Genomic DNA, 25,060 nt, shown 5'->3' with positions numbered 1-25,060 from the left:
CGTCCGGCGGCCATTTTGGAGGTGGTTTTGACCTCTAGTGCTAAGCTTGTACAGCACGCAGCACAGATCTCCTTATGATTTTTTGATTACAGATTTACCTCACAGCATTTCTCCTCACACACATATACGCACACACACGCTGTGCTTTGAGGGTAGGCAGTGGCGCTGAACGGTCTCCGGTGATTGGCGAGTCCCCCGGGTAACCCCCGGTCAGCGATGGAGTCAGTGTCTGGTTCTTCTCCCAAAAACATGTCAGAGGTGACAGCTGTGGCTCCTGCACCTGCGGTTCATAGACACTTTGTTGGAGTGGCATGCGGGTGTTGGGGGGGGGGGGGGGCTAAAAAGTGCCCCCTCCCCCCACCATCCCCTGGGGACTGCTCTGGCACAGATTAGGACCTGGCTGTCATGTCCCTGGTTCTGTGTCGTCTGTGTAAGTGGACCAGAACCTTCCTTGTACGGAGAACTCACTTGGGTTGGTGACAGGGCACTTATCGGTGCGCGTAGTGATGCTAATGTAACTCCCTTATGCTGTATTGTGCAGCGGAGATATCCTCTGAGGGCTCTGTCTTTTTTGTGCGCACAAATCAGACCGCTCTGTGAAAGTTTTTTCCTTATATGTCCTTTTCTTTTGACTAGTTCATTATTAAGGAATGGGAAAGGCCGCAGAAGTCCTTGTAGTTCCTCAGCACCTGGGGTTTCGGTACCCCTTTGAGGAGAGTTAAAAAAAAAACAAGACTTTTCCTCAGGTAGGGCAACACAGTGGTGTAGTGGTTAACTCCCTCACCTGGCAGCAAGAGTCACAGGTTCGAATCTGGACTGGAGATTGCATGTTCTCTCCCTGTGTCAGCGTGGGTTTCCTCCGGTACTCTGGTTTCCTCTCACACTCCAAGGACATGTGTGCCCCGGTGCCAGGTTAAAATGGGGGTGACCGCTTTCCCTATAGAAGGGACCCCTGCCTTCAAGGATCATACTGATAGGAGGTCCGAGGCGCTGACCCGCTCCATGTTTACCATGCTGGGGTCTGTATCACGGCCTGTTGTGGCTGCAACCTTGGTGTCTGACACTCACTGAAAGGCCAAGGTTTTGCACCAGACTGTGGAGGAGCACCGGCTCCCTCCCTTATTTGTTAGACTGGCCGACCAGTTGGTCCAGGGCCTTGTATATGTCTAAGATGCAGAATCCTTGATGTCCAGAGCCTCTGTTTTGGCGGTGGTTTTGCGCCGCCTGATTTGCCTGAAATGCTGGTCTGCTGACCAAGCATCCAAAAAAGCCCTGGCTGATTTACCTGGCTTCAGGGGTGGGAGGTTTTTTGGTACCTCGCTGGATGACATTTATCAAGGATGTCACTGGGGGTAGGAGCACTTTCCTCCCTCAGTCCATCAGGGGAAAGGAGCCACGCCATGAACCAGGTCCTTCATTCCCTGCTCAGAAGTGGTATTTTTTCTTCCGTTCATGGATGGACACAGCAGCCTTTGACCTTAGGGTTATGCACCTTCCTTCCAGGAGAGTTGGGCAGAAAAAAAGTACTTTAAGTGTTAACACTTTCCTCAGTACAGCTCCTCCCAGGGGGCGTGGTCCCCCGGGTATAACCCACACTCTGCCTCAGCAGCTCCATTTTTTTTCTGCCTAATGTCAGGAGAGGACATGGCCTTCTGGAGTCCCTGTACTCTGGATTTTTTGCAATGTTTTCACTTTTTTATTTGTTTTGTTTCTGCATTTTTGAATCCTGAGATTCTTCTATCAACTGCCGACTGGGTGACAGGCTGGGTCTTGACTCTTGTATTCCCCCCATGTTCGGCCATCGAGCATGTGCCGGCTCCTTTAGCTCAGCTCTGGGTCGTCCACGACAGGCCCCATTGCTCCAGGGGCAGCCGGGGGAACTACATGTTCCAGGGCACAAATATGACCGGTCTCTATGGCCTTGTCACAGTGTGTCTGGCCGACAGCCATGCCATTTAGCGGACGTTGGTTCTCTCCGGGATGCCTCCAGCCGGTGGTCGCAGGACGGGTAAGTAGTGGCCCCTTGCACTGGCAAGGTGGTATGGCTGGTGCTTCCCTGGGGAGGTCGACTGAGGGTCCACCCTGCTTTCCTCTCTCCCTTTCCTCTCTCTCCTTCCCCATACTGGGTGGCGGCTGTGAGGGGGGGCCTCCTGGGGTTTTATCGCCACCGGGGACCTGTGTTGCGGGGTGCTGTGATTTTTTTTAAGTTTGGGGGTGCTGCTGTGTGTGCTGGCCGTGTGTTGTTGTGTCACTGGATTTTTAAACTGCGTTTGGCCGCCATTTTGCCGCGGACGCGGTTTACATGGTCGGCGGCCATTTTCTTGTAGCCCGCATGGTGCTTTTTACCTCAGACGGCGGCCATCTTGGAAAAGTCTTGGCCTCTAGTCCCTGAAAATAGCGCTGCTAAACCCCGCGAATCATCCCTGAGGGACAGACGCAGCGCAGCCAGCACTTCTCAGCACTTCTCTACTTTTACACTGGACTGTCTTCTGGGACGTCACTATTTTTAAATAGACTTTTTTTCACGCATTTTTGTTATACATTGTTTTTCAGCACTTCTCAGCACTTCTCTACTTTTACACTGGACTGTCTTCTGGGACGTCACTATTTTTAAATATACTTTTTTTCACGCATTTTTGTTATACATTGTTTTTGTACACAGTTATTTTGGTTCACATCCGTGCACCTTCACTATTGTGTCTCTGGTTTATCCAGCCTGGTACATTCGTGCCACACCGGACTGTCTTATGGGATGTCACTTTTTTAAATAGACCATTTTTCACGTATTTCTGTTATACACTGTTTCTCTACACAGTTATTTTAGTTTGTGTAAGCTACCATTTGGTTCACATCCGTGCACCTTTACCACTGTGTTTCTGGTTCATCCAGCCTGGTACATTCGTGTCACTTTATGTTCACATTATATGTTGTTTATTCACCTTTCTTTCCCTGTAATAGTCACCTAGTATTTATTTATTTTTTTATTTATGTATTTCACTTTAGGGTTACCTACCTGTTAGGTATTGAGATCCCCTTCTATTATTAGTTCACAGCGCTTCACCATCACTTTCCATACTTCTCAGCATTCATCAGCGTTTTTTTTAGCTCACACTGCAACCGGGTGGGGTGGTGAGTTCCCTGGGGGCCCCTGCCTTCTGTTTTTGCAGCCGGGAGGTGACCGGTGGTGGGTTCTGCTTTGCAGTACTAGGGTGGCACAGCGGTGGGGCATCATGGAGCCTGAACCAGGAGCTTATGCCCCAGCAATGCCTGAGTTAACCCTTAGTGCCCCTGCCGCATCTGTTGAGGCAATGACGGCTGTCCTTGAGGCGTTTCTCGCCAGGATTGAGCCTGAGCCTGCTTCTGGGGATGTCTGACACAGAATCATACCCTGCTATTGCTTCTGGCTCTGGTTCTGTCATGTCAGATGATGCAGGCTTAACCCACGCGGTCAGCGTGGATGACTCTGCTTCAGGGTCGGTGAATGATAAGGAATTCCACACCCGGGTGCTACAGAGGGAAATTCTGTCACATTGGGGCAAGCTCCCGTCACCTCTGGATTAACAGATTCAGTTGAGTCATCTGGTCAAGTCTTCCCTGGTGGGGTGGCTGACGTCTCCGGTACTTCGGACCGGGAAGTCGTTTCTGCCGTGCCATTGGACAGTGGTCACAGCTGATGCCAGCCTCTCCGGTTGGGGGGGTGTTTGGGGCACCCAGTAAGCCCAGGGGCGCTGGACTCAGGAGGAGTCCCGCCTGCCAATCAATGTACTGGAGCTCCGAGCAATCAAGCTGTGCCATGCCAGGTGGTCCCTGCAGGGCCGACCGGTCAGGATCCAGTCTGACAACGCCACGGCCGTGGTGTACGTCAATCATCAGGGAGGCACACGGAGCTCAGCTGCAGCGACAGAGGTCGTGCACATCCTTCAGAGGGCCGAAAGGTCCGTTCCGGCTCTATCAGCCGTGTACATTCCGGGAGTACAGAATTGGCACCCGGAATTGGCACCCGGAGGTCTTTCAGAGTCAGTGCTGAAAATGGGGCACTCCAGACGTGGACCTTCTGGCGTCCCGTCTCAATAGGAAGGTGCCACGGTTTGTGGCCAGGTCGAAGGAACCGTGGGCGGATGCGTCAGACGCGTTGGTGGCACCTTGGGGTCACTATCGCCTAATTTATGCCTTACCTCCTCTGAAGCTTCTTTCTCGCCTGCTGTGCAGAGTGGAAGCCGAAGGGATTCCAACAATCCTGATCGCCCCAGATTGGCCGCGCCGCTCCTGGTACGCAGATCTGGTGGCAGACGCCCCCTGGCGCTACCCCTGAGAGAAGATCTTCTGTCACAGGGTCCGATTTTCCACCCTGCTTTACAGTCGCTGGCTTTAACGGCGTAGCTGTTGAGAGCCAGGTGCTGAAGGACCGGGGCCTATCAGGCTCGGTGGTTTCTACCATGCTGCGTGCACGGAAGTCTACTTCAAGGAAGATTAACCATCGTACGTGGAAGGCCTACATCTCTGTGTGAGAAGATGAGATGGCACCCCCGTACATACGCGGTGTCCCGGATTCTGCTGTTCTAACAGCGGGGAGTGGACCAGGCTCTCGCCTTAAGTATGGTTAAGAGTCAGATTTCGGCTCTAGCTGTTTACTTTCAGTGACCCTTGGCAGCGCTCTCTTTGGTGCGTACGTTTGTGCAGGGGGTCCGGCATGTGGCCCCTCCTGTGCGCCCTCCACTGCCCCCATGGGACTTGAATTTAGTCCTCTCAGTGCTTCAAGACGCTTCCTTTAAGGACATTCGAAAGATCCCTTTGTGAGTGTTTTTTCTGGTGGCAATTACATCGATCAGACGGGTGTCTGAACTGGCGGCCTTGTCCTGCAAGGCTCCTTACTTGGTCATCCATGAGGATAAGGTGGTGCAGCCGTCTTTTATCCCGAAGGCTGTTTCGGCTGTCACTATTCCAGTGAGTGCGAGATGTCGGCGAGATCTCGGCACCATGTCGCCGAGTATCAGCGCGACGCTGTCGTGCTAAAAACACAATATCACAAACACCTACTGTAGTTGTCCCATAATGGCATGTTTTTAGTATATCCCGTATGATGTTTGATAATACGGATCGTTTCCCAAAGCCTATGAATTAAGAAGAAAGTTGGAATTTATTTTCTTATAAAATTGATGGGATACTATTTGTTGTACCAATGGGAGTGGTTTAAATTGAGTCATTAGGATATTCTGTATAGGGTCTTGATTATCTACCTCCTTCCATCCACTCCAATGCTGAAGTTGTGCTGCCATATAATAGAATCTCGAATTGGGGACCGCTATTCCTCCTCTATCTTTTAGTTGTTGCAGGGTTTCCAATTTAATTCTTGGTTTTCCATATTTCCATATGAGATCTCTAAAGGTCGCGTCAATTGTTCTAAATAGTTTTAATGTTAACCAAACTGGGCAGTTGTGTAGAAAATATAGCAATTAGGGCAGCCACACTATTTTCACCAGGTTTGCCCTTCCAATCATTATCGATGGGAACCTGCACCAGATTTTACCTTGTTGCCTAAATCCTTGCTACAAGGGGTAGATTATTATCTATATAATTATTAACCTGTGGGGTTATTATCACCCCTAGATATTTAAATGATGCAACATACTTCATTTGATGATTTTGGTGTGGAGGCTCCAATTGCAATGGGTCAATAGAATCGGTAGGCATAATCACTGATTTGTTCCAGTTAATTTCCAACCCTGAAAATGTTCCATAGGTATCAATAAGTGAGATAGCTGTAGTCAAAGATATGTATGTGTCTCCAAAAAATAATAAAGCCTCATCAGCAAAAAGAGCTATTTTCTCTTCCGTTCTTGGACTGACACAGCAGCATTGACCTTGGGGTTATATACCTTTCCTTTCAGGAGAGACTAGGCAGAAAAAACAGCACTTTAAGTGTTAAAAACACTTCTCTCAGTACAGCACCTCCCAAGGGGCATTTTTCCCTGGGGTACATCCCACTCTCTGTAACATCCAGCCTCAGTTTTTTTCTGCCTAGCGATAGGAGAAGACATGGCCCTTCTGGAGCCCATGTGCTCTGGAGATTTTTTGTGATTTTTCGCCTTTATTTGATTTTTTTTCCTGCATTTTTGGATCCTGGGATCTACTATCAACTGCCGACTGGGTGACAGGCTGGATCTTGATCCTTGTAGTCCCCCCCCCCAATGTTCGGCCATCGAGCGTGTGCCGGCCTTTAGCTAGGCCGTCCACGACATGCCCCGTTGCTCCAGGGGCGGTCGGTGAGCTACATGCTATAGGGCACACATATGACCGGTCTCTATGGCCGTGTCACAGTGTGCCGGGCCGACAGCCATGCCGTATCTACCTGCGGACGTTGGGTCTGTCTGGAATGCCTCCAGCCGGTGGTCGCAGGATGGGTAAGTAATATCCCCTTGCCTCGGCAGGGTGGTTCAGCTGGTGCATTCCTGGGGAGGTCGACTGAGGGTCCGCCCTGCTTTCCTCTCTCCCTTCCTCTCCCTCCCCGTTCTGGGTGGCGGTTGTGAGGTGGGGGGCTCTGTTACTGCCGGGCGGCTGTGCTGCTGTGGGGTGCTGGTGTTTTTTACTTGTGCTTACGTGCTGTGTGTGCTGGACAGTGTTTACTGTATGTTACTAGTGTTTTAAAACACGTGTACAGCCGCCATTTTACCGGTGACGCAGTTCTTTTTCGGTGGCCATTTTCTTGTAGCCCACATGCTGTTTTTTCTGCATGTCGGCGGCCATCTTGGAAAAGTCTTGGCCTCTAGTGTCTGGAATAGCAGTGCAAAGCTGCAGCATTCTTCCTGAGGGACGGCACAGCACGGTCAGCGCTCTCGGCTCTGCACAGCAGTACAGCCTGTTTCTGGGTGGTGAGTCCACTGGGGGGTCCCCTGCTCTCTGTAACAACCGGGAGGGTGGCCTGTGGGTCACGTTTTTCTGCTGTACTAAGGCAGCATTAATAGGTGGGTCAGCATGGAATCTGAACCAGAGGCTTCTACCCCAACCATGCCAGAGTTAACCCTTAGACCTCTTTCACATTGAGGCGTGGAGCCGCGGTGACGGTATAGCCGCGCTATTTGTAGCGCGGCTATACCGTCGTATTTACTACGATATTTGGGCGCTAGCGGTGAGGTTTTAACCCCCGCTAGCAGCCGAAAAAGGGTTAATACTGCCCAGTTCGAGGGACCCCTGGGCAGGTTTTTTCATGCGTCAATGTGAAAGGGGCCTTGGTGCCCCTGTTCCTGCATCCTCGGTGGATGCTATGGCAGCAGTCCTTGAGGCGTTTGTTGCCAGGATTGAAGCAGCAAGTGGCCAGAAGGGGGGGTAAAAAGTGCCCCCTCCCTGCGCCTGCTTCTGGGGATGTCTCCGACACGGAATCGGGCCCTGCTATTGCATCTGGCTCTGGTTCCGTTATGTTGGATGATGCAGACTTAGCCCACACGGACAGTGAGGATGACTCTGCTTCAGGGACAAAGCATGATAAGGAATTTGTTGGAGCTCTTATCACTGCGTTGCGGGACACTCAAAAACGTAAGGATTTGGCGGAGGCATCAGACATGATGGTTCCTTTTGGGTTCCGCAAGCCCCCCCGCACCGCAAAAGTGTTTCCTTGTGTTCAATATCTGGACAAACTGTTATACAAGGAATGGGAACAGCCGCAGAAAGTTTTTGCAGTACCAAAATACTTTGCAGTCCGTTACCCACTTTTTTAGGAAATCCTCCTCAAAAGGGTATCTCCTCCGTCAGTGGACCCTCCGGTGTCCAGACTGAACAAGGCTACCACGTTACCTGTGGAAGGGGCTCCCGCATTTAAGGACCCCGCAGATAGGAGAGCTGAGGCTGTGGCTCGCTCCATATTCAAAGTGGTGGGGTCGGCAGTGAGACTGGTTTTGGCCAGGGCTCTGGTGTCGCAGACGCTTACCGAACGGGCTAAGTCCCTGGTGCAGGAGCTGGAGGTGCAGAATGCTTCTGAGCTCTGTGTAAACCTGGCCGACCAGTTGGTGCAAGGCCTAAAATTTGTCTGTGAGTCGACCCTGCATACGCTCCCCTTGCTCTCCAGGGCCTCCACCTATGCGGTGGTACTACACCGCCTTGTGTGGCTAAAGTGTTGGTCTGCGGACCAGTCCTCTAAGAAGGCCCTGGTGGACTTGCCCTTTAAGGGTGAACGGCTTTTTGGGGCGTCCCTAGATGACATCATAAAGGATGCCACAGGCGGTAAGAGCACTCAGCTCCCGCAATCTGGGAATGGTAAGGAGCCTCACCGTAAGCAAGGGCCCTCATTTACTACCCCCAAGCGTTTTTTTCGCCCGCCAAGTGCGGCATGAAAATGTTTCCAGGGTGCTAAGGCGTCCACTGAAGGGCAAAAGCGCCCCTGGTTCCGCAAGCCAAACAAGCCTGCGGATAAGCCTGCCTCCGCATGAAGGTCTGCCCCGCCCATATCCTGGGTGAGGGGCCGGCTTCGTGAATTCGCAGCTCGGTGGAGGTCTCTTCTTTCCGACCGTTGGGTTTGCGAAGTAGTTTCCTCGGGGTACAAGATAGAGTTTCTCTCTTGTCCACCAAACAGATTTTTTTCCCTCCAACCTCCGGCTCCCTCCGGATCGCCTGAAGGATCTGTCAGCTGTCCAGGATCTGCTGGTCAGGGGAGTGATTGTGTCGGTTCCCTCGATGGAACGGTTTCAGGGGTTTTACTCCAATCTGTTTGTAGTCCCCAAAAAGGATGGGGTCCGTCCAATCCTGGCCCTCAATTGCTTTGTCAAAGTGCAAAAATTCAGGATGGAGTCGATTCGCTCAGTAATAGCAGCGCTCCATCAGGGGGATTTCCTAGCATCCTTGGATATCAAGGACGCGTACCTGCATATCCCAATATGCGCAAAACATCAGAGGTTTCTGCGCTTTGCGGTCGGGGAGGAACACTTTCAATTTGTGGCCCTCCCGTTCGGCCTGGCCTTAGCACTGCGGGTTTTCACCAAGGTGCTCACCCTGATTCTGGCCCTGCTGCGGCAGCGTGGGATCGCTATCGTGCGATACCTGGACGACCTTCTTCTGAGAGCTTTCTCAAGCTCAGAGTTAGAAGAGGACGTGTCTATCAACTGTCAAACCTTTCCGAGAATTCAGTTGGCTGCTGAATATCCAGAAGTCAGTACTGGTACCGTCTCAGAGGCTGGAATATCTGGGGTTGGTCCTGGATTCCGCAGAGGCGAGAGTTTTTCTCCCAACGGAAAAACTGCAATCTGCGGTGCAGCGGTTGGCGACCCAGAAATGGGTGTCGCTTCGCGTCGCTTTTGCATGAGAGTGCTGGGTCTTATGGTGGCCTCGTTTCGAGGCAGTTCCGTATGCCCAATTCCACACTCAAGTGTTGCAGAAAGAGATTCTGTTACGCTGGAACAAGCTTCCTTTGTCTCTGGATTACCAGATTCGGGTGAGTTGACTGGTCAAGTCCTCCCTAGTGTGGTGGCTGACACCTCCGGTACTTCGAACCGGAAAATCGTTTCTAACGTGTCATTGGACAGTGATCACGACGGATGCCAGCTTCTCCAGCTGGGGGGTGTCTGGGGTGTCCAGTCAGCCCAGGGGCGCTGGACATGGGAGGAGTCCCACCTTCCAATCAATGTACTGGAGCTCCGAGCGATCAAGTTGTGTCTCTCCAAGTGGTCTCTGGGTCTGCAAGGCCGACCGGTCAGAATCCAGTCCGACAACGCCACGACCATGGCGTACGTCAATCATCAGGGGGGCACACGAAGCTCGGCTGCAGCATCCTCCGGTGGGCCAAAAGTTACGTTCCGGCTCTGTCGGCGGTGTACATTCCGGGGGTGCTGAACTGGCAAGCCGACTACCTAAGTCGCCAAAAGCTAGACCAAGGAGAATGGTCACTACACCCGGAGGTGTTTCAGAGTCTGTGCCAAAAATGGAGCACTCCAGACGTGGACCTAGCGTCTCGTCTCAATCGGAAGGTGTCACGGTTCGTGACCAGTTCGAGGGACCCGTGGGCGGACGCGTCAGACGCGTTGGTTGCGCCATGGGGTCGCTATCGCCTAATATACGTCAGAGAATTGTTTTTTACGGTGAGTACAAAAATCCTATTTTTTCCTCTACCCCATTTATAAGATACCCTACGATAATCGGGCAGTTTCGGATAGCCTCTGCCAATGGCTCCACAACCAACCCTGTCTCGTCCCTCTTTCCAACAGAAATGGAGAGGACACAAATCCATAAATCTGTACTCTTGCACTCGGAGCGCTATATACAGTGCCTTGCGAAAGTATTCGGCCCCCTTGAACTTTGCGACCTTTTGCCACATTTCAGGCTTCAAACATAAATATATAAAACTGTAATTTTTTTTGAAGAATCAACAACAAGTGGGACACAATCATGAAGTGGAACGAAATTTATTGGATATTTCAACTTTTTTTTAACAAATAAAAAACTGAAAAATTGGGCGTGCAAAATTATTCAGCACCCTTAAGTTAATACTTTATAGCGCCACCTTTTGCTGCGATTACAGATGTAAGTCGCTTGGGGTATGTCTCTATCAGTTTTGCACATCGAGAGACTGAAATTTTTGCCCATTCCTCCTTGCAAAACAGCTCAAGCTCAGTGAGGTTGGATGGAGAGCGTTTGTGAACAGCAGTGTTCAGTTCTTTCCACAGATTCTCGATTGGATTCAGGTCTGGACTTTGACTTGGCCATTCTAACACCTGGATATGTTTATTTGTGAACAATTCCATTTTAGATTTTGCTTTATGTTTTGGATCATTGTCTTGTTGGAAGACAAATCTCAGTCCCAGTCTCAGGTCTTTTGCAGACTTCATCAGGTTTTCTTTCAGAATGGTCCTGTATTTGGCTCCATCCACCTTCCCATCAATTTTAACCATCGTCCCTGTCCCTGCTGAAGAAAAGCAGGCCCAAACCATGATGCTGCCACCACCATGTTTGACAGTGGGGACGGTGTGTTCAGGGTAATGAGCTGTGTTGCTTTTACGCCAAACATAACGTTTTGCATTGTTGCCAAAAAGTTTGATTTTGGTTTCATCTGACCAGAGCACCTTCTTCCACATGTTTGGTGTGTCTCCCAGGTGGCTTGTGGCAAACTTTAAACAACACTTTTTATGGATATCTTTAAGAAATTTATTTTTTCTTGCCACTCTTCCATAAAGGCCAGATTTGTGCAGTATACGACTGATTGTTGTCCTATGGACAGAGTCTCCCACTTCAGCTGTAGATCTCTGCAGTTCATCCAGAGTGATCATGGGCCTCTTGGCTGCATCTCTGATCAGTCTTCTCCTTGTATGAGCTGAAAGTTTAGAGGGATGGCCAGGTCTTCATAGATTTGCAGTGGTCCGATACTCCTTCCATTTCAATATTATCGCTTGCACAGTGCTCCTTGGGATGTTTAAAGCTTGGGAAATCTTTTTGTATCCAAATCCGGCTTTAAACTTCTCCACAACAGTATCTCGGACCTGCCTGGTGTGTTCCTTGTTCTTCATGATGCTCTCTGCGCTTTAAACAGACCTCTGAGACTATCACAGTGCAGGTGCATTTATATGGAGACTTGATTACACACAGGTGGATTCTATTTATCATCATTAGTCATTTAGGTCAACATTGGATCATTCAGAGATCCTCACTGAACTTCTGGAGAGAGTTTGCTGCACTGAAAGTAAAGGGGCTGAATAATTTTGCATGCCCAATTTTTCAGTTTTTCATTTGTTAAAAAAGTTTGAAATATCCAATAAATTTCGTTCCACTTCTTGATTGTGTCCCACTTGTTGATTCTTAAAAAAAAAAAAATATCAGTTTTATATCTTTGTTTGAAGCCTGAAATGTGGCAAAAGGTTGCAAAGTTCAAGGGGGCCGAATACTTTCGCAAGGCACTGTAATAGTTTTATCCACCTTATAAATCGTGGTCCTATTCCAAATTGTTCTAGACAGGCCCATAGGAATTCCCATTCTATACTGTCAAAGGCTTTAGTTGCGTTTAAATACATAATGGCTCTATTCCCCTTATTATCTACAGGTAATTGTAAATTTAAAAACAGTAGTCTAATATTGTTAGCTGCTGATCTGTTTGGGATAAAGCCCGACTGGTCCTGATGTATTTGCCAACATACTTTAAAAGTCTAATTGCTAATATTTTTGCCAAAAGTTTGACATCAGATGTCAACAGCGAGATTGGGCGGTATGCATCAGGCTTAGTTGGATCTTTTCCTGGTTTCAAAATAGAGACCCCTCTTCAAAGCATGGTTAAAAACAAAGTAAATCGGGCAGCAACATCTCTCCATATATATATTTTTTTTTTTCGTTCATGGACAAGGACGGCTTCAAATAATCTTGAAAGTATAGTTATGTTCCGTCTATCAGGAGAGCACTAGGCAGACATGTTAAATGGTTAAAAAACATGTAATACAGCAAAGCCAAACAGCACCGCCCAGGGGGCGGGCCTTCTGGTCATAACCCCTCACCCTGCATTCAGCAGCTCAGGTTTTTTTCTGCCTAGCATAGGAGAAGGACCTGGCTCCCTAGGGGCCCATTAGTCCTGGAGAACTTTTTTTATTTTTAAACTTTATTTTTTATTTTCTTGTTAGTAGATCTCAGGATCAAAAAACAATCAACTGCCAGCTGGGTGACAGGCTGCATAATATAGATCTTTGTAGTCTCCCCAGTCTGGCCATCGAGCGTGAGCAGACCTTTAGCTACGCGCGGGGTCGGCCACGACATACCCCATTACTCCAGGGGTGGCCGGTGAGCTATATGCTCCAGGGCTCACTTATGACCGGGCTACTGCTGTCCGTGTCACGGTGGGCCATGGCCGACAGCCACTTCATACTGGTCGGTGGTGGGTCTGTCAGGAACGCTTCCAGCGGTCCCCACGGGACAGGTAAGTAAGTTCCTCCTGTCCTGGCAGGATGGAGTAGCTGGGCATTCCTGGGGCGGTCGTTTAGGGGGTCTCTCGCCCTCCCTTTACTTCCCCCCGTCTTTTCCCTCCTTCCCATGCTTTGCTGGGCCTGCTGTTTATCGGGGGGGGGGTCCTGAACTGGGGGGCTGTGCATCGTGTAGGGGTTCGCTATTGGTGTGGGTGGACTGCCATTAGGGGGGCCTCCGCTTGAAGGCTCCGTGTTGGCGGCCTTTCTTTTACCTCAGGGGATTCGCGCAGGCGCCATTTTCTTGTAGCAGCACTGTATTTATTACAATGCAGCTGGCGGCCATTTTCTTGTAGCTGCGCTGTTTCCAATGCTATTACAGCCAGCGGACATTTTATTGTAGCTTGCGCTCTTTTTTTTCATTAGGCGAGCGGCGGACATTTTTTGAGGATTCAGCGATTGCTACAAAACTGATGTACTCCCTGTATGGTAGGGGTTATATAGGGGATCACTTTATGTCTAAGACCTTGTCTACCGGTGTCCATTCACCTAGAGATGGAGAATAATCCAGTAGGTTTATGAATATTAGCCTAACTCTGTGTCCCATGATGTACTTAAAGAAAATGATTGTAATGTAAGTTTGACAAAAAAAATCCTATTTTTCTTAAAGGTAATACATTCAGACTACCAGAAACAAATGAATGATGTAATTATGTCCAGGCAGAGTTCTGAGTGTAAAGCTGATTTTTTTTTTAACCACTTCAGCCTGCAAGGATTTACCTCCTTAATGACAAGGCCGCGATACGGATTGCGTTACTTTAACTGACAATTGTGCGGTTGTGCGACACTACCCAAATAAAATTTATGTACCGTATTTATCGGGTTTGTGCGCGCTCCGGCGTATAGCGTGCACCCCTAAATTGGACCTGCATATCTGTGGAAAAAAGATTTTTGTACTTAGTTTTGGTGTCTTGCGCGGCGTCCGTCTGCGGCTTCGGGTGTCCTCTGTCGGTTACGGCGTTCTTCTGCGGCGTCCTTCCCGCTCGATCCCCGCTTTCCCGCGCCGAGTTTGAATACTGCGCCGGCATATACCGAGCGCAGTACACTCCTGTACGTCCAGGACGTGAGCGCGAGAGGAGCCGAGCCTGCCCGACTATACATGAGTGTACTGCGCTCGGTATATGCCGGCGCAGTATTCAAACTCGGCGCGGGAATCGGCATATATCGCGCACCCACGATTTTCCCCTGATTTTCAGGGCAACAAAAGTGCGCGGTATACGCCGATAAATACGGTATTTTTTCCCAAAAAATAGAACTTTCTTTTGGTGGTATTTGATTACCTCCTGCGGTTTTTATTTTTTGCGCTTTAAACAAAAAAAGACTGACCATTTTGAAATAATAAACCATATTTTTTACTTTCTGCTATAATACATATCAATTTAAGCCAATATATAGTATTCTACATATTTTTTGTAGAAAAAATCGGTTTGCGCAAAATTTTGAGTCTACAAACTACTGGATAGATTTATGGAATTTTTTTTTTACTAGTAATGGCGGTGATCAGCGACTGCAACATTGCAGAAGACAAATCTGACCCCAAGTGCCAATTTTTGGGGACCAGTAACAAAATACAGTGATCAGTGCTAAAAAAAAAAAATGCACCGATTACTGTATAAATGACACTGGCAGGGGTGGTCAAATGGTTAAGGGTTCCTTCAGTGTGTTTTCTTACTGTGTGGGGGAAGTGCTGACAGGAACAATAGAGATTGCTGTTCCTAATCATTAGGAACAGCAGATCTCCATGTTGTCCCCTGTCTGAACAGGGATCTGCCTGGACATCGGGTCCGCCGAGCACGTGCATAGGCTCCTCCTCTGTGCAGGGCGCGCCCGCACTATCGGTTGCATGAAACGATGTACAGGTACGTTGGTTCGCGCAATAGAGCCACCCTGCCACAATATATATGCGGTGGGCAGTCTTTAAGTGGTTGAAGACTTTTCTTAACTGCTTTTTAAAGATTGCTAGAGAGCTGTGACATTAGAGAGAAGGCAATAAACTGCTTAATACAACCTCTGTGCACATATACTGCTAAATAGCATAGCAAAAAGAATGACATTGGTCACTTTAAGGGCAGTAAAATATGCTTTCTGTTTAAAAGATATAGCTTGCTGCCTCACACTGATTAAAATGCTGCTGGTCCCTCCCAAACTGGCCTAAATTTGATCAGTGTATGGCCAGCTTAAAAAGTAGTGAAATTCCAGAAAGATGTATATGATGGTGAGTCCTGTGCAGAGACTTAAAATGTATTTTTTGGGAAGTCTGGGCTTTAGAAGTATTGGTTTTACTTAACTCCTTCAACTGATAATGCAAGACCCACAGCCTTATATGAAGTTTGTATTTGGCAGTGGAGTTTTATATTGAAACATAGACTGTACTCCTCTTAAAAAGTGGGCACAGCCAACTCGGTGTGTGTTTATTTTTAAATTAATACAACATTTTTCTTTGATCTTACACAGACAAGCGTGTCATTAAAGCGTTTGAGAGTTTTCCTATCTCATGAGGAGCTTGAACCGGACAGCATAATTAGAGAGACCCAGAAAAATAGTAAGTGTATTGTATATGTACTGATGGATATTTAGATCTTTGAACTTGAGCAGTTATGAAAGCCTGACTTCAGTAAAAATGGACAGCAGTTCAACACTGTCCTAAAGTGGGAGTATTCCATGCATCACTTTTACCTATAGGTAAGCCTTTAGTAAATATCTCCTAAATGTGCACATTTTAGGAGATCTTTACTTTTGATGCAGCCAGTGATGTCACCAGTGCATGCACTCTGAGGGAACAGCATACTTCACCATTGCCTTTAGGGAAATCCCATAACTAATCTGTGAGATCTTGCAGTATTGTCATACTGCACGTGCACTTAATCTTGTACATGCGCTGTATGACATAAACTAGGGGAAAAAAAGCAACCTTTTCCAAGAACTCTTGAGATCTCTGGGAAGGGTCTTATACCCCAAAAGATGCCTGCATTGCCATATGGTACATGTGCAAGATGAAGAGCATAATGTCATTGGCTTCATTTCATGCATACACAGTATCACAGGCATTTAAAAAGAGGTAACATGGGAACAAGAACCCAGGCAGCATGACAAAAATAAGGAGGCATGAAAAAAGATTACAACGATATAGCGAAGTATGGTTGTTTATTGCCCTCCTATTCATATATAGCTCTCAAATCTGGTCACAAACAGAAATAAATATCTTTGGGAAATCTAACTTTTTTTTCTACTCTATCCACAACCAAAAAACAAACACAAATTAAATAGTGTGAAAGTAGATGGTCAGATTTGAGGTATGCTTTTGACTGAATTACCTCAAGAGTAACTACCTGGCTGTCTATGGCTGAAATACTTTGTTTCACTGACCAGAAGCAAGTTTTTGGATCAAAAAGTCACATTGCTCGCAAAATTCAGGAAATGAAAGCACTGCTATATCACTGGATTGGCCTGATAGCCAACAAAAATATATTTTCAAATGAAGAGGAGAGCAATGGCAGCCCACAGTATGGGATTCCAGGATGTTGGAATGAAATCATTATTAATCAATGAACAAAAAAGATAGTACATCACCCTTTTTATATCACTAGGTTATTGCTGAATTGACAGTAGCTACATATGAATTCAAGGGAAGTTGAATAGCTTGGCAGATTGCAATATGGTCATGTAGGCTAAGTCCTGGATTCCGTTACCATTTATTACTGTATTCCTTTTAGGTCATGGATGTATTGATCTGAGAAATGCCACATTCTCCTGGTCTAAAAGTGACCCCCCCTCGCTAAAAGAGTAAGTTTTTTTTTCTGTTGTATTTATTGCCATGTGCACATACAGGTATATGCCTGATGTATCAGATTCAGACCTGCAAATTTGTATTGTTATTGGTGGCATTTAGTAAAGACTGAATTTTTTAATGCTAAAAGTTTAAAGTTTTAAGGCTCCATGCACACTGAAGCTGATAAACTGCAGTTTATTGGCGTTTTGGCTGTTTGTTTTTTTTTAAGCCCATAAACTGAACTCTATGTTGGCCCATGTGCCCATGCACACCTGGGCGTTTTTTAGTGTTAATGAGCTCTGGAGTTTATTGGCTTTTTTCTGAACGCCCGAAATTTGCATTCAAAGTGCCATTTTTTGGCGGTAAAAAATGCAAAACGCTGAAAAATGCTTAATGCTCAAACGCCGGCGCCAGCGTTTTTAGCGTTTTTTTTATCCATTGAAAAAAAAAAAAAGCTACCTACACTGAAAAACGCTGATTAAAGCTATTGCAAAAACGCAAAAAAAAATTGAAAGGCTCCCTGCAAAGCATTTTTTATAGCTTTTATCAGCTTCAGTGTGCATGGAGCCTAAGTCTATAGAGCATATTTAGATATTACTAGAAAGTTTTGAAGAATTTGTGCTTGAATAAAGCACTTTCCTTTACCTCTAGCAAGTTGCAATCCTTTTTTTTTTTTTTTCTTTACTTTCAATCAATTATTAATATATAAAGACAAAGAAAACAATCATATGGTATGCTCCACTTGTTCAAAGAATGGACATATAAAGACATCAGTGATCATAACAATCTGGGAGAGTACAGCGTATTACAGCCCAAATAACAGAGGCTAACAATACAAAACAAACTCCAAGAGCAATCACCCTCTGAGAGGGCCCAAGAGAAAATATTTATCCCGTGCTTCAACAATGGCAGGAAGTACTACTGCTGTCACACACATCCAAAATGGCATAAGCCAATAATTCCATGAGGTAAGAGGGGACAAAAAAACCAGATAACAGAAATAAGAAAGAAAAAGAAGTCGGACTGAAAGAAAGCAAAATCTTAATATGACTTGAGAATTATCTGCTTTTGGAGATCACTTTAACACCAGAATTCTATCCAATTTAGAAAAGGCCTGCAAAGTAGAGAGTGTCCTGACTTCCTGGTCGCCCCTCCCCCTCAAGAGGTTTCCCCCCCCCCCCCCCAGGTCAGTGAGGAGGAATATTGCACTGAGGTAAAGAAAGCTATTTAGGGAAAGAAATACCATTACAAATGCCTTTTAATTTACAAACCAAATACATGAATTAAGCCTTCAAACAAACCTTAATAAATCCACAAACGTACATGCGATCGATACAGCGACTTCACCGTTTGAAAGACACGGCCCTTGTGAAAGCATCGATATGAAATTTATGTTGATAAATATAAAAATATGGCCATGTCAGCGATTTAGAACAGAGTGTCTTTGTGTGTTTTGCAGAAACTTTTTAAAGACGTTTTAACATGACGGTCAATGGGAGAAATTTTGGGACTCTTGTCCTTTAGAAGCTCCAGGAACTAAAAGTAAAATGCCTATCACAAAACTGATCACATTGCCTGAAATCAGACAAAAATACCTACGTTTTGATATATAAATTGTGTATGACAAGTAGATCTTGTGGGCGTGAGAGCAATTTGTTCCCCCTTTTTTAAAGATATTTTTTTTTGTTGATGATCTGTGCTCTAGTGAGGTCATCGTCCACTCTAAACCTGCTCCATAGGAACACATTATAATCGATAACATTTTCTGAAAAAATCACTAAACGTAAATTGCTTTTTCACAAAAACCGTAAAAGATATCAATCTAAAAAGTAATTTTCGGATAGCTGAATATTTTGTGATATATAAATTGTGTATGACAAGTAGATCTTGTGGGCGTGAGAGCAATTTGTTCCCCCTTTTTTTAAAGATAATTTTTGTTTTCAATGATCTGCACTGTAATGATCACATGACACACTGTAAATCACCTCCATAGAAACACATTATAATCGATAAAATTTTCTGGAAATTTTGGGACTCTTGTCCTTTAGAAGCTCCAGGAACTAAAAGTAAAATGCCTATCACAAAACTGATCACATTGCCCGAAACCAGACAAAAATACCTACGTTTTGATATATAAATTGTGTATGACAAGTAGATCTTGTGGGCGTGAGAGCAATTTGTTCCCCCTTTTTTTTTTCAATGATCTCCACTCTAGTGATGTCATCGTCCACTCTAAATCATCCCCATAGTAACACATTATAATCGATACAATTTTCTGAAAAAATCTCTAAACGTACATTGGTTTTTCACAAAAACTATAAAAGATATCAATCTGAAAAGTCATAGCCGGATAGCTGAATATTTTGTGACCGTTTAAAAGTTTGTTTGGTGTCTGTAAGTGAAAGTATGAAGGAGCTGAAACTTTTGGTAGCACGTGAGATTTGAAGCGGTAAAAAGGATGTTCTCATTGACTTCAATGTTAAAAAAAAAAAAGTGTCTAAAAGCTTAATATTTTAAAAAGTATAAATAGTACAAAAAAACTTGAAGTCCCCGCATTAGCTGAACGAGATGAACATTTTAAAAGTTGAATGGTCTCAATTAGAGGTCGACCGATATATCGGCCGGCCGATATATCGGCCGATATTTGCCCGTTTTTAAGAAATCGGCATCGGCCGATTATTGTGAAAATTAGGCCGATTTTCGGCCGCTACACTATGCCCTGCTTTCCAGTGCCCGTTCCACCTACAGCAGCAGATGAAATCATTCATCCGCGCCGCTGATAGCCTGCGCCGGCCCTTATAGAGAAGAGAAACAAGTTTCGTAGCACCGCCCAGCCCCGCCCCCCCTACCTCGGCGGGCTGTAGCAGAGGAAGAAAGCATGATGTTTAAACATCATGTCACAAGCCCGAGCCGCTGCCGCCTGGAGGGGAGCTGAGCATGGCAGGAAGCTTTGGCAAGATCCAGATCGGGATCTATGTGGAGATCAAGATGAGCGATGGCGAGTGTGTCTTCCCTCTCCTTACTCCTCCCACACCGGCATCCACAGCCAACCAATCAACCCTTCACTCATACACACGGACCGTCATTGTGTGCCACAGGGTGGGGGTGCCGAGCACTGCAGGAGCCGGGCATTTCTTCACACCGGACCCGGGGGTGCTGAGTAGACAGGAGAGAGAGCCCATCAAAGGGTGGGGGAGACAGGGAGAGCCCATTACAGGATGGGGGTGAGCTGTCAGAGAATGGAGATCTTCAGCTGATGAGCTGACAGCAGTGAGGATGTCTGATGGACCTTTATATTATATAGGAGGGGGGGATGCATCCACTGGGATCTTTTTTGGGAAGGAACATGTGTAGAAGAGGGGTGCCTGGCAGGATTATGTCAGAGGCTGGGCCCTCATGGATTGGACTGGGGATGAATGTACTGATTGGGCCCTGTCGGGTGATCGTGGCCAGCACTACCCCCTCTTCCTTCCCTGCATGGATGGAGGGCAAGTCAAAAACTTAATGTGTGCTGCTGTGCCCCCTGCAGACTCCCAAGCTAGCATTGAGTTGCATTGTGAAAATGGATGAGGATGACTCTGGGTGGATATGAGCCTCTTCACAATGTAACTCTTATCCTCATCCATTATCACAATGCAACTCAATCATCTTCATCCCCCTCCACACTGCATCCCCCACCCATGGTCAGCTCCATCCATCCCCCTCCACAATGCATCCCCCCACCCATGGTCGGCTCCATCCATCCCCCTCCACAATGCATCCCCCACCCATGGTCAGCTCCATTTATCCCCCTCCACAATGCATCCCCCACCCATGGTCAGCTCCATCCATCCCCCTCCACAACACATCTCCCACCCATGGTCAGCTCCATCCATCCCCCTCCACAATGCATCCCCCACCCATAGTCAGCTCCATCCATCCCCCTCCACAATGCATCCCCCACCCATGGTCAGCTCTATCCATCCCCCTCCACAATGCATCCCCCACCCATGGTCGGCTCCATCCATCCCCCTCCACAATGCATCCCCCACCCATGGTCAGCTCCATCCATCCCCCTCCACAACACATCTCCCACCCATGGTCAGCTCCATCCATCCCCCTCCACAATGCATCCCCCACCCATGGTCAGCTCCATCCATCCCCCTCCACAATACATCCCCCACCCATGGTCAGCTCCATCCATCCCCCTCCACAACACATCTCCCACCCATGGCCAGCACCATCCATCCATCCCCCTCCACAACACATCTCCCACCTACGGCCAGCACCATCCATCCATCCCCCTCCACAACACATCTCCCACCTACGGCCAGCACCATCCATCCATCCCCCTCCACAACACATCTCCCACCTACGGCCAGCACCATCCATCCATCCCCCTCCACAACGCATCCCCCACCCACGGCCAGCACCATCCATCCCCCACCCACGGCCAGCACCATCCATCTATCACCCTCCACAACGCATCCCCCACCCATGCCCAGCACCATCCATCCATCCCCCTCCACAATGCATACCAATCCAAAAATCGGCCAAAAAAATCGGCATCATATATCGGCCATCGACCGCCCTGATTTCTAAATATCGGCATCGGCATCGGCCAGAGAAAAACCCATATCGGTCTACCTCTAGTCTCAATAGCTGAAAGTATGCAGAAGTTACGCAGAGCCAAAAAACGTACGGAATAAAAAGAATAATACATTTACGGATATCAATACTGGGAATGCTTATTAAAGCATTCCCACTAATAATAAAAAACGAATATCAATACTGGGAATGCTTATTAAAGCATTCCCACTAATAATACATTTACGGATATCAATACTGGGAATGCTTATTAAAGCATTCCCACTAATAATACATTTACGGATATCAATACTGGGAATGCTTATTAAAGCATTCCCACTAATAATAAAAAACGAATATCAATACTGGGAATGCTTATTAAAGCATTCCCACTAATAATAAAAAAACGAATATCAATACTGGGAATGCTTATTAAAGCATTCCCACTAACTAGAAAATGCATTTCCTGAGGAAAATGCGTGGGAATGCTGAATTGCTGAGCCCGCACCAAAGCCATTCACCATAACCACTACACTATCTTTAGGACACACAGCTCCTTTCTCTATCTGCAAAGTAGAGAGTGTCCTTACTTCCTGGTCGCCCCTCCCCCTCAAAAGGGTTCTCTCCCCCCCCCCCCAGGTCAGTGAGGTAAGAAAGATATTTAGGGAAAGAATTACCATTACAAACGCCTTTAATTAGTGGGAATGCTTTAATAAGCATTCCCAGTGTTGATATCCGTAAATGTATTATTAATGGGAATGCTTTAATAAGCATTCCCAGTATTGATATTAGTTTTTTATTTTTATCCTTTATTAGTGGGAATGCTTTAATAAGCATTCCCAGTATTGATATCCATAAATTTATTATTAGTGGGAATGCTTTAATAAGCATTCCCAGTATTGATATCCGTAAATGTATTATTAGTGGGAATGCTTTAATAAACATTCCCAGCATTGATATTCGTTTTTTATTATTAGTGGGAATGCTTTAATAAGCATTCCCAGTATTGATATCCGTAAATGTATTAGTGGGAATGCTTTAATAAGCATTCCCAGTATTGATATTCGTTTTTTATTATTAGTGGGAATGCTTTAATAAGCATTCCCAGTATTGATATTCGTTTTTTATTATTCTTAATTAGTGGGAATGCTTAATAAGCATTCCCAGTATTGATATTCGTTTTTTATTAGTGGGAATGATTTAATAAGCATTCCCAGTATTGATATTTGTTTTTTATTAGTGGGAATGCTTTAATAAGCATTCCCAGTATTGATATTCGTTTTTTTATTATTAGTGGGAATGCTTTAATAAGCATTCCCAGTATTGATATTCGTTTTTTATTATTAGTGGGAATGCTTTAATAAGTATTGATATCCGTAATTTTTTATTCTTAATTTTAATTAGTGGGAATGCTTAATAAGCATTCCCAGTATTGATATTCGTTTTTTATTAGTGGGAATGCTTTAATAAGCAGTATTGATATCCGTAAATTTATTATTTTTAATTTTAATTTTATTCCGTACGTTTTTTGGCTCTGCGTAACTTCTGCATACTTTCAACTATTGAGACCATTCAACTTTTAAAATGTTCATCTCGTCCAGCTAACGATGGGACTTATACAAGTTTTTTTGTACTATTTATACTTTTTAAAATATTAAGCTTTTAGACACTTTTTTTTAACATTGAAGTCAATGAGAACATCCTTTTTCCTGCTTCAAATCACACGAGCTGCCAAATGCTTCTTCTCCTTCATACTTTCACTTACCGACACCAAACAAACTTTAAAGCGGTCACAAAATATTCAGCTATCCGAAAATGACTTTTTAGATTGATATCTTTTACGGTTTTTGTGAAAACGCAATTTACGTTTAGTGATTTTTTCAGAAAATTTTATCGGTTATAATGTGTTTCTATGGAGCAGCTTTAGAGTGTGTCATGTGACCATTACAGCACAGATCATCCACAAAAAAAATTATCTTTAAAAAAGGGGGAACAAATTGCTCTCACGCCCACAAGATCTACTTGTCATACACAATTTATATATCAAAACGTAGGTATTTTTGTCTGGTTTCAGGCAATGTGATCAGTTTTGCTATAGGTATTTGACTTTTAGTTCCAGGAGCTTCTAAAGGACAAGCGCCTCAATCTCCCTCCCATTGACCGTCATGTTAAAAAGTCTAAAAAAAATTTCTGCAAAACACACAAAGACGCTCTTTTCTAAATCGCTGACATGGCCACATTTTTAAGTTTATCAACATAAATTTCATATCGATGCGTTCACAAGGGCTGTGTCTTTCAAACGGTGAAGTCGCTGTATCGATCGCATGTACGGTTGTGGATTTATTAAGTTTTGTTTGAAGGCTTAATTCATGTATTTGGTCTGTGAATTAAAAGCGTTTGTAATGGTATTTCTTTCCATAAATAGCTTTCTACCTCAGTGCAATATTTCTCCTCACTGACCTGGGGGGGAGGGGAAACCTCCTGAGGGGGGAGGGGCGACCAGGAAGTCAGGATACTCTCTACTTTGCAGATAGAGAAAGGAGCTGTGTGTCCTAAAGATAGTGTAGTGGTTATGGTGAATGGCTTTGGCGCGGGCTCAGCAATTAAGCATTCCCACTCGCATTTTCCTCAGGGAATGCATTTTCTAGTTAGTGGGAATGCTTTAATAAGCATTCCCAGTATTGATATTCGTTTTTTATTAGTGGGAATGCTTAATAAGCATTCCCAGTATTGATATTCGTTTTTTATTATTATTATTCCGTACGTTTTTTGGCTCTGCGTAACTTCGGCATACTTTCAGCTATTGAGACCATTCAACTATTAAAATGTTCGTCTCGTTCAGCTAACGATGGGACTTCTTCAAGTTTTTTTGTACTATTTATACTTTTTAAAATATTAAGCTTTTAGACACTTTTTTTTAACATTGAAGTCAATGAGAACATCCTTTTTCCTGCTTCAAAACACACGTTCTGCCAAAAGTTTCAGCTCCTTCATACTTTCACTTACAGACACCAAACAAACTTTAAAGCGGTCACAAAATATTCAGCTATCCAAACATGACTTTTTAGATTGATATCTTATACGGTTTTTGTGAAAACGCAATTTACGTTTAGTGATTTTTTTATCGGTTATAATGTAATCCTATGGAGCAGGTTTAGAGTGTGTCATGTGACCTTTAGAGTGGAGATCTTTGAAAACAAAAATTATCTTTAAAAAAAGGGCGAACAAATTGCTCTCACGCCCACAAGATCTACTTGTCATACACAATTTATATATCAAAACGTAGGTATGCTTGTCTGGTTTCAGGCAATGTGATCAGTTTTGCGATAGGCATTTGACTTTTAGTTCCAGGAGCTTCTAAAGGACAAGTGCCTCAAACGCCCTCCCATTGACCGTCATGTTAAAAAGTCTAAAAAAAATTCCTGCAAAACACACAGACGCTCTTTTCTAAATCGCTGACATGGCCACATTTTTAAGTTTATCAACATAAATTTCATATCGATGCGTTCACAAAAGCCTTGTGTTTCAAATGGTGTAGTCGCTGTATCGATCGCATGTACGGTTGTGGATTTATTACGTTTTGTTTGAAGGCTACGATAACTGATTTTGCGTGTGGATGAAAGCGTTTCTAATGGTATTTTGATTCCCTAAATAGCTTTCCTTACCTCAGTGCAGTCCTCCTCCCCCACCTCATGTGGAGAAAGCCTCTTGAGGGGGGAGGGGCGACCAGGCAAGTCAGGACACTCTCTATATTGCAGATAGAGAAAGGAGCTGTGTGATATTAGGCTTTATAAGTACTGAAGGAACA

General features: G+C 45.5%; 1 protein-coding gene across 3 annotated transcripts in view; it reads left to right on the top strand.

The window, feature by feature from the left end:
- LOC120943551 (multidrug resistance-associated protein 1-like) overlaps nucleotides 1-25,060 on the top strand; it is a 650,821-nt gene that overhangs the window by 277,928 nt on the left and 347,833 nt on the right. For all 3 annotated transcript variants that reach the window (XM_040356917.1, XM_040356914.1, XM_040356915.1), the window contains 2 exons: nucleotides 15,372-15,459; nucleotides 16,631-16,700. In XM_040356917.1, coding sequence (XP_040212851.1) covers nucleotides 15,372-15,459; nucleotides 16,631-16,700 — 158 coding nt within the window. The remainder of the gene's footprint in view (nucleotides 1-15,371; nucleotides 15,460-16,630; nucleotides 16,701-25,060) is intronic.

This window comes from Rana temporaria, chromosome 6 (genome assembly GCF_905171775.1).
Source record: "Rana temporaria chromosome 6, aRanTem1.1, whole genome shotgun sequence".
NCBI lineage: Eukaryota > Metazoa > Chordata > Amphibia > Anura > Ranidae > Rana > Rana temporaria.
This window is presented reverse-complemented; position numbering and strand designations above follow the sequence as displayed.